We start from the raw sequence: 10,732 nt of genomic DNA, 5'->3' as shown, positions 1-10,732 counted from the left end.
GTTCACAGGGATTCACAAACTGGACTAAGCGAGATTTTAACCAGTTTATTAAAGCTAATGAGAAGTATGGAAGAGATGACATTGATAATATAGCTCGAGAAGTGGAGGGCAAATCACCTGAAGAGGTCATGGAGTATTCAGGTTTGTGTATAACTTTAAACAGTGCTTCATTGTAACCTTATTCATTTCTTTAGTGTCTTTTAATTGTATCATTGTTTAGGGATCTTTTAAACTATTATGAAGATAGTTAACAGTACAAAATGTAATTGTATTTCTACGATTAGATAAGAAGATTTACCTAAGTGGGCTGCTATTGTTCTTAGCAATTAGCTTATAGAGCCAAGTAAAGCCCTAATGAAACAAGGGTAGCATTGACAAAATTAGTTTCCCACCTACCCATGTCTGGAATTTGATCCTCTTCTGGGCAATTCAGATCTGAGACTTGAGGTTCAGAAGATTGAATTTGTGTCTTTCTAGGATATCCTTGAAGTAGAAAATTCCTCTCAAGGAATTTAGGTCCTCAAACACCCTCAAGGTTCCAATCAGCTCCAGAAAGGTCATGGTGGTTCCCATTAACTTGAGGCAAGCTGGAATCGTTTTAAAAAAGACTGCTAGAATAATTTTTTTTTTTTTTTACAAATAGTTTATTGTCAAGTTGGTTTCCATATAACACCCAGTGCTCATACCCACAAGTGCCCTCCTCCATGCCCATCCCCCCACCCCCCTACATCCATCAGTTCTCAGTTTTTGTCAGCATTCAAGAGTCTCTCATGGTTTGCCTCTCCCCCTTTCCCCCACTATTTCTCCCCTTCTTCTCCCCCACGGTCCTCCGTTAAGTTCCTCCTAATCCTCCTATACGTGCAAACATATGATATTTGTCCTTCTCTGCCTGACTTATTTCGCTCAGCATAACACCCTCAAGAAGAAATATTTTTTAAATTTAATTTTAATTTTTAAATTTTACTAATTAAAAACATTTTCAGTGTTTATTCATTTTTGAGAGGGAGGAATAGAGACAGAGCGCACGCGAGTGAGTGAGCGTGGGTCAGAAAGAGAGGGAGATAAAGAATCCAAAGCAGGCTCTAGGCTCTCAGCTGTCAGTGCGGAGCCCCACATGGGGCTCAAACCCATGAACTATGAGATCATAGCCTGAGCCGAAGTTTGACTCTAAACCTACTGAGCCACCCAGACGCTCCCCTACAATAAATCTTTTGTTTGGTTCTGGAATCCCCTCCCTTTCTTACTCAGCTGTGTCTTTGGTCTTGAAGCATATACAGTTAATATGAATTCCCATGTCGTAGCACATGCAACCTTAGGCTTCCGAAAGAAATCTTAGCAAAATAGGTAATTATCTCTAGCAAGTTTTCTATGTGTAGAATAGGAATTTTCTTACTTACAAATAGGTTGAACTTTCAAATTTAGCCTGAGTTAGCTATTTAGAATCTAGAGCATTTGTTTCCTTATAGAAACAATATTACAAAGTAGGCTTAGGCTTCTATGCTAACCCCTCAAAGCCTACCTAGCTTTAACAATTGAAATTCTGTGTTTTTGCCATGAAAAATAGCTGGGAGAAGACATCACAATACTAATAAATATACCAAAAATTAACACAAGCTAGGAATAGGTTTTAATTTATCTGTACCTGTTAGTGCTTGAAGAAATCCAGGATTAATAAGAGAAAAGGCATTTTTTCTTTGGAAATCTGAAAGGGTTTCTGGTGATTAGAAAGGAATTTAGAAGCTAATTATATTGGGTTTTTACTTCATATAATACTAAATTTATGAACTTCCTTTTCCTTGATTCCAGTATAGCGTTACTATTACTTGTAAGCTTTATCACCTAAGTTTACGGCATTTGGGGGCTTAGAAAGAGTAAAAATAGGTGAGGAATTCTAACAGTAAGAATAGAATGAAAAGAGCATAAGAGATTTTGTGCAGAGAGATTTTCTGAAGTAGAATTTTCCTCAAAATATCTTTAATGTGTATGAAATTGCAAGAAAAGAGGTGATTCAAAAAGATAGCATATCAGATGTTCTCTCACGTTTGACACCAGGCCTGGTGGCATGACTAGCTCAGTACAGTTAATTTGGGGCCATATTATAGGGTGGGGAGATTGGAATGGCTTTATGTACTTGGTTGCAATAAAGGAAGTGTATACAGTTGGCTGTTTGTCAGTATCTTCTACATAAGCAGGCATTTGTATGTTGAATGAATAAGAGAATACATAAATGAACAAAGGTGCTTATAAAAACCAAGAGAGTGACAGTTCCTCATGTGATGCTGAGATGGGTGGTTAATGTCCAGCGCAAAGAGGAAAATGGCCCACTAATGTACCAATTGTGTGCTATGGGCTGAATATTTGTTTCCCCCTCAAATTTAGATGTTGAGATCCTAACCACCAGTGTGATGGCATTAGCAGGGTTGGGAGGTGATCAGGTCATAAGGGTGGAGCTCTCACAAATGGGATTAGTGCCCTTATAAAAGAGACCCCAGAGAGCTCCCTTGCCCTTTCCAGCATGTGAGGACACATTGGGAAGACCATCATCTATGAACCAGGGTGTAGGCTCTCACTGGACTTGGAATCTTCTAGCACCTTGATCTTGGGACTTCCCAGCCTTCATAACTGAGAAATAAATGTTTTTTTTTTGAAGCCCCCCCCCCCAACAGTAAAAATCAGAGAGCATTAACATTCCTTTTGTGATAGGCTCTAAAAATGAAAAATTTGAGAATGTAGAGTATGCCATTAAAAGGCCTTTCACTAGGGCACTTGGGTGGCTCAGTCAGTTGAGCACCTGACTCTTGATTTCAACTCAGGTCATGATCACACGGTCACGGGATCTAACCCTGCATCAGGCTCTGCACTGACAATGCATGGCCTGGTTGGGATTCTCTCTCTCTGTCTCTCTCTCTCTGTCTCTGTCTCTCTCTCTCAATTACATAAACAAATAAGCTTAAAAAAANTTCGCAGATCCTTTCTCCCCCAGTTCACCTCTCTGCGCCACATACCTGCTGAGTTCTGTGGTCCAGGTTGTGCAGATTGTTGTTAATCCTCAAATAAGTTTTCTAGGTGTACAGGATGGTTTAGTGTTGATCTGGCTGTATTTCATGTATGTGAGACAGAAAAAAGACTTCCATGCTGTTCCACCATCTTGGAATCTCCTTAGTGAGTGGTTCCAAAAGTGAAGAGTTTGGGTGAGAGGAGCACTCATGTGGCTCTCAAGCGTTCGACTCTTGATTTCAGCTCAGGTCATGATCTCACGGTTCATGAGATCAAGCCCCACATTGGGCTCTGTGCTGACAGCTCAGACCCTGGAGCCTGCTTGGGAGTCTCTCTCCCTCTCTCTCTGCCCCTCCCCTGCTCACTTGCACACACACTCTCTCTCAAAATAAGTAAATAAACTTAAAAAAAATTTCGGTAAGAAATTGCTGCTTCGTAAGAAGTTTCAGTGACCCGTTGATAATGGGTTCCATTTTTGTTTTTGCTTGCTAGGAAGCTGTGTTCTCTAAGTTTATATGGCCACCCTTTCTCCTATTTCACTTCATGTGTTTGGTCCCTTCTATATCATGTTTGAATTAAAGCATAGCTTAAATTAGTGTCTGTAATATCTTTTAAAATTCTAGTCATTTGAGATTGATAATTTAAAATTCTATAATGTTTCATGAAAAGAAATTCACTAATCTGAAACCTTCTTGTTGAGGTCTTCTATTTGTTTTAAATATTTAATTTTGAGAGAGAGAGGCAGACAGCGTGAGCAGGGAAGGGGCAGAGAGAGGGCGATAAAGATTCCAAAGCAGATCCAGGCTCTGAGGTGTCAGCTAGAGCCCGATGCAGGGCTTATACTCACGAACTGTGAGATCATGACCTGAGCCAAAGATGGATGCTTAACCGACTGAGCCACCCAGGCACCCTGAGGTCTTACTTTTAAATAAAAAGTTAGGGATATTTAATAATTGAACATGTATACATATATAGATGAATCTGAAACTTGAGTTTTAAGCAGTGTAAGTTTACTGCATCATGCCCTGTTAATTTAATTGTGTTTTTCAGCTGTATTTTGGGAACGTTGCAATGAATTACAGGACATTGAGAAAATTATGGCTCAAATTGAACGTGGAGAAGCAAGAATTCAACGAAGGATCAGTATCAAGAAAGCCCTGGATGCCAAAGTACTTTATTTCATAATTTAATTATTATTAGATTGTTTTAATTGATACAGTGATTAGCTTTGACTTATTGCACATTTAGTTAAAATCACTATTTTTTAAAATTTATAGATTGCAAGATATAAGGCTCCATTTCATCAATTACGTATTCAGTATGGAACCAGCAAAGGAAAGAACTATACTGAGGAAGAAGATAGATTTTTGATTTGTATGTTACACAAAATGGGCTTCGATAGAGAAAACGTGTATGAAGAATTAAGACAGTGTGTACGGAATGCTCCTCAGTTTAGATTTGACTGGTTTATCAAGTCTAGAACTGCCATGGTATGTATTCTTTTTTTAGTTATTTCCTTAAACTTTTTATCTTGAAAAATTTCAGATATTATGTATTCTTCATTTAGATTCTCTAATTGTTAACATTTAGCCACATTAGCTTTTCTTCCCTACCCATATATATATTTGTACATACATACATAGAATCTATATGTACACATAGAACCTATATTTTATATTCAGAAATACAGGAACATACTTATATTCAGAAATATGTATCTATATGATATTCATAAATATACGTATTTATATTTCTGAGCCATTTGAAAGTAACTTGCAGACATCATGAGTGTTAACCTCTAAATACTTAAGCATTTATCTCCTAAAAATAAAGACCTTTCCTTACATAACCACAATACCTTTATCCTACCTGAAAATGTTAACAGTGATTCAGTAATGTTATCTGGTATACAGTCCCATGTACAAAATTTTCCAGTTGTTCCCAAAGGGTCTCTCATAGCTGTTTTTTTTTAATTGATGATCTAGGCAAGGCTTACATATATTTTGTCTTTATCAATCTACAACTCTTTGTTTTTCATGCCAAATGGCTTTTTAAGGTACCTGAACTTATTGTTTTGTAGAATGCCCCACATTTTTGTTTAAAAATTTTTCTAATATTTATTTTTTGAGAGAGAGTATGAGCAGGGGAGGGGCAGAGAGAGGGGGAGACACAGAATGTGAAGCAGGCTCCAGGGTCTGAGCCGTCAGCACAGAGCCTGATGCAGGGCTCAGATCCACAAACTGTGAGATCATGGCCTGAGCAGAAGTTGGACACTTAACTGACTGAGCCACCCAGGCACCCCATAAAATGTCCCACATTTATCTCACTTATTTCTAGATTTAGATTTAGGTTAGTCATTTTTGGCAAGAATTTGACATAAGTGATGTGTACTTACTGCATCGCATCAGGAGGAACAGTGACATAGGTTATCCCCCTCTTGGTGATGCTAAGTTTGATCACTTGGTTAATATGGTGACCACCAGAGCTGTCCACTTTAAAGGTTCTTCCCCTTTGGTAATTAGACAGGTGATACTTGACACTGTGTGAGCAACTTAAGGATTTATTTTCATTTCTTTTAACGTTTATTTATTTTTGAGACAGACAGAGCACGAGCTGGGGAGGGGCAGAGAGAGAGGGAGATACAGAATCTGAAACAAGCTCCAGGCTCTGAGCTGTCAGCACAGAGCCTAAAGTGAGGCTCGAACTCAGGAACCACGAGATCACACCCTGAGCCAAAGTCGGACGCTTAACCGACTAAGCCACTCAGGCACCCGAGGATTTATTTTAAATGAGAAGGAATTGTTGCCTAAGTTGAGTCTTTAAAAGAATATTATGAGACAGAGAATAATTAAGTAGAAAAGATATTTTAGCTTCATGCAATTTAATTTGTTACTTCCTAATGTAAATTGTGTGCCTGTTAAATTTTAGTGCTGCTTAACAGTGTTCAATTGGTATTGAACGGTTTTTAAAATGCAACACATTTTTAATGTTAGCATTGTCAGATTTCTGTCAGCTGAGGTAATGAAGACAAAAATAGATTTATATAACCTAAAAATTAAAAGCACCAGAAACTAACCATTCAATATTGGTCATTTTTAAGTAGTTGCTATCTTTCATTAATGTTTTCTTGGCCAAAAGGGGAAATAAGGGTGTGAAGCAATGCTTAATGTTTTGATTCATTTTATGTATGCAGGTATGTATGTATGTTTATTTATTTATTTATTTTTAGAAAGACAGAGAGCCAGCAGGGAGGGGCAGAAAGAGAGAGAGACAGAATCCCAGGCAGAATCCTGCGCTGACTGCGCAGAGCCTGATGCGGTGCTAGAACCCACAAACCATGAGATCATGACCTGAGCTAAGAGTCAGATGCTTAACTGACTGAGCCACCCAGGTGCCCCTTATTTATTTATTTATTTTTTAAAGGTTATTTCTTTATTTTGAGATTGAGAGAGAGAGTGCAAGCTAGGAAGGGGTAGAGAGAGAGGGGAAGACAGAATTCCGAGCAGGCTCTGCACCACCAGTGCAGAGCCCAACATGGGGCTCCAACCCACGAAACATGAGATCATGACCTTAGCCAAAATCAAGTGAGAAACTTAACTGACTGAGCCACCCAACTGCCTCTGATTCATTTTATATTTTCAGTTCAAGCTGAATAAAAAGAAAAATCTGAGTAGCTATATTGAAGACACTAATTCTGGCAGATAAAATAAAATATTTCTTAAAACTCTAACATAAATTTAGAGTGTTCTTGGACTATTGGAATATGCCTATCAAGTTTATAGAATACATAATGCAGGAGAGTTAGCAAATACTTTGGATCAAGCCAGGATTCAAAAGGAACTAGAGAAACTGCAATGATGGATAGGTTGAGTCTTACAAAATGACATTCAATAGGTATAAATTTAAAGTGCTGCACTTACACAAAAGAATATGAAGAGGTATGTATGTTAATAAGAATTAGTAGGAAGAATTTAATTTTTAAAAAAGAATAAAAAAGATAATAATTAATCTGTAGCATGAAAGCCTGAAGTTTGATATAGGGAAGAGTTGTTTGACACGGTTCTTTGGATCATTGAAATAGATTATTGAAGAACAGTATAGAATAGCTTTTCTGTTAGCTTTGAAAGAGATTCTGTTTTGACTGTCTAAAGGCTTTAGCAGTGAGCGAGTTGGCCTTTTAAGGTGTCTTCTAGCTCAGTGTGTCTATGACCATGTTTAGCAGAGAACTCCTTTCAAAAGCCATGAGTTTAAAAATTTTAGCCATTTGGAGTTTTATGCATATAATGATCCTAATGTAGAGCAGCACCCACAGCTTGTAAAAGACAAATGTCTACCTGCATTTGTCAATGAATCATGTTTTAGATCATAAATGCCCTTTCATGTGATAGAACATTTGCTGAATTTTGAATATTATTTCAGTAATATGTTACCAATTTTTTAAAAGGTCGAGAGTTAAATGCTGTTTTCAGTCTCTAGAATCATTAAACGAAAGCAGAGGATGAAACAGATTCAAAAGTGCAAGAAAAACCTTATATTATTTGAAATACATGAACATGGTTATAGAACTACATAGCCTTATTTCATTTTCTAATACCCCAGTATATTGTTAACAACCACTAGATGTCTCTGAACTCCCTTGTAAAGATTCTGATTTTCCTCCATCTTCTTTCTACAAAGCATTTACTTTTTTCTTTACCAAGAGATTTAAATCTCCTATGTATATTTTATGTATATTNATATGAAATGAAACCTTTATTTTATTTGTTAATAATGAAGAAACCTTTGTCATTCTGGAAGGTGGAATTTATGATTTCTAAAGAGTCTTTAAGAATATATAATAGTTTATTTCACATTTAAAACTTTTAACCCAGAGTTTTTTATTTGTTAATTTTTCTATCATATTGTTTTTTATTTCCCTCCTGGGAAATTTTTACTTATATTTCTGGATTTAGAGTATAGGTAATATATTTTAGAACGTGCATATATTTCTACATGTGTTTTTGGAATATTTCATGACAGTAAAAATTATTTAGGAATTATAGGAATGTAATATTAATAATTGTAGATGATCTATTTGCCCCCCCCCTTATTTTAAATAATTGTTCATATATAGTGAATCTCATGTACAATCTCGGAAGAGAAATTTCCCCTTTGAAAGAGACAGTTGTGATTTCCAATATTAATTCATTTCATTGAAAAATCCTATCTTAGAAACACAGAGGATTTATTTTGATTCATTATTTGAATGTCACTGTATTCAAATTAAAGTCTTATTAATGATTAAATTTTAAACTTAGCTTACTAAAGAAGCTGTCTTTAAAAACATAGCTTTGCTTGAAAGTGACTCTTCTTAGAGATGCCAGTAAAAGTAGTGTGAAATACTTAGGAAAACAGTGGAAACCTTGGTAGTTCTATTTTATTCAGACATCTCAAAGTACTGAATTCATGGCNAAGGCATGAGCTCCACTTCTAAATATGCTTCACTTAAAGCCTTCAGCTAAAGTATGAAGATTTCTTTGAGACTTTTCTCTATTTAAAAATGCTGGCTATACAAAAGAGAAAATGAGTTTTAGTTCTATTTCTGTGTGCTAAAAAGATAGTGATTTCTTTCTCTGAGAACTTGTGTGGTCTTTAAGTAATCAGTCTCTATTGAACTACATAAACAAGTAGGAAGGATATGATCAATTTTGTTTTTTAAGCCCAGAGTATGTGAATTGCCCTACCATTTCCTTTGAAGAAAAATACCTTATAATGGGGTCTTAGTAGTAGGACATTCACAGACTATCAAAGTTAAAAGGACCTCTACCAAGTGATTATAAGAGGAAATGATAATACTCTGTGTTTATATAGTACCTTTTATATAATGCTTGCCAATCTGTTTACTAACATTAGCTCATTAATTTTTTGCCATTCCTTTTAGGGAATGAGTTTCAGGGTATTATCTCCATTCATTTAGTGACAGACTAACGTTACTGGGAGATGGGATAAGAACCTGAAAGGTCCAAAAGATCTCCCATGTTAGTCAGTTTACTGGAAAGGACATGTGGAAAATACCCAAAGTTCAATAAGTAATTCCTCAGACCTGCTTAGATCCTTTAAGGTCTTAAAGGAGAAAAGGCAGAATTTAACTCTCTGAGCTAAAGAACATTTCTTGATACAAGCATTTATTGCATCCTTTGCAGAGTTGCTTTGACTCTTAGAGTCAAAAAACATTCTTACCTTTTAGCCTCTGGGGAGCTGTTTTCTTTCCTCTCACAGCCACCTCAGGAAGCTGTCTGTGCATTGCCTGTGGCCATGTACCTTGGGGCTGAATCAAAGTATTAATAATGAGTTGTTTACAATTACCATACCTTAGGTAGTTAAATGAGTTTTTCTGATAGCATCTGAGAAAAAGAATCCCACACTGTTGCATACAGTGTAATAAAAATTTCATGTTATTACTGTTTGTTTTCAAATCATAACTTTATTAATGGACGTGTTTCTTACTAAAAATTGACAGTGACATCTCTCATTAGAATTGCAGGAGAAAAAATACATTCTAGAAAATATTGCTATAGCTTTTTATTAACTTGCTTCCCCTTTTATAGGTTTATCAGTGATAGTAAATGTTAATTAGGTTACTAGTTCAGCACAGGATATTTTATAAATTATCTGTCCAGTTAGAGGATTTTCTTTGTAGATACTTTAGAAAAGTTAAAGTCAAATTCAAAAATTTCCCACTTAATTCTATAGTTGCAGTAACACTTTTATTTGTTGCTTATGTAGCATAGTCCAGGAAATTTCTTACAGAATGCTACTCATGTATTTTAGTTTTATATATTAGCACTTAATTGTGTGATAATAACTAATATTGATATTTTAGAGCATTACAATGAAATATGAAAATATGAATTAATACACGATTGGTAAAATTGGTGAACTGTACAATATATTGATGGATTCTTCTTGACTATAGAATTATTAAATTATTTAAAAAATATATTTATGCTCATAGGAATGTATTTCCTCATGCATTTATTTATTTTTTTTTAATGTTTTATTTATATCTAGGAGAGAGAGAGACAGCGTGAGCAGGGGAGGGTCAGAGAGAGAGGGAGTCACAGACTGAAACAGGCTCCAGGCTCTGAGCTGGCAGTCAGCACAGAGCCCGACGCGGGGCTCGAACCCACGAACCGCGAGATCATGACCTAAGCGAAAGTCAGATGCTTAACCGACTAAGCCACCCAGGCGCTCCTCCTCATGCATTTAAAAGACTAAAATGTCCTTTTTCAGCTTTACATTTCAAAGAGGGTCTATACAGAGGCATGTACAGAAGAGGTAATGCTCAATTTTGCCTTGGGGGTTAGGTTAAAGGAATGGCTTCACAGAAGTCCTTCTTGGTCCAAGTCTAGAAGAACTAGGAAAATAGTTATGGGACTATATTCTGGGTTGTAGAAACAGCATATGAAGAAATTGCAAGGAAGTTAGTATGGTAGGGTTGTGAGTAGGGAGGTACTGGGAGAAGAGGAGATAGCTGGCAGCCAATTATGAAGGGCCTTGTCTGCTGTACAGAAGTCTTCATCATGTCTATAGGAAATGGGAAGAATCATTGAAGGATTTTAATAGGGCAGTGGCAGTGATCAGATTTACATTTTAGAAATACTGTTCTGTGGAAGTGGGAAAATGTGTGCCTCAATTACCATATAGGCTGATAATCCCCAAATTTCTATCGGTCTTTTCTCTGTTCCTCCTATTT

General features: G+C 36.4%; 1 protein-coding gene across 1 annotated transcript in view; it reads left to right on the top strand.

The window, feature by feature from the left end:
* Positions 1-10,732, top strand: part of SMARCA1 (SNF2 related chromatin remodeling ATPase 1) — a 79,416-nt gene that overhangs the window by 60,134 nt on the left and 8,550 nt on the right. The window contains exons 20-23 of the mRNA XM_077766154.1: positions 9-141; positions 4,048-4,166; positions 4,275-4,487; positions 5,794-5,798. Coding sequence (XP_077622280.1) covers positions 9-141; positions 4,048-4,166; positions 4,275-4,487; positions 5,794-5,798 — 470 coding nt within the window. The remainder of the gene's footprint in view (positions 1-8; positions 142-4,047; positions 4,167-4,274; positions 4,488-5,793; positions 5,799-10,732) is intronic.

The sequence above is a fragment of the Crocuta crocuta genome, unplaced genomic scaffold (assembly GCF_008692635.1).
Source record: "Crocuta crocuta isolate KB4526 unplaced genomic scaffold, BGI_CrCroc_1.0 scaffold1133, whole genome shotgun sequence".
Lineage (NCBI taxonomy): Eukaryota > Metazoa > Chordata > Mammalia > Carnivora > Hyaenidae > Crocuta > Crocuta crocuta.
The sequence above is the reverse complement of the archived record's forward strand: the minus strand, read 5'-3'. Positions and strand labels throughout refer to the sequence as shown.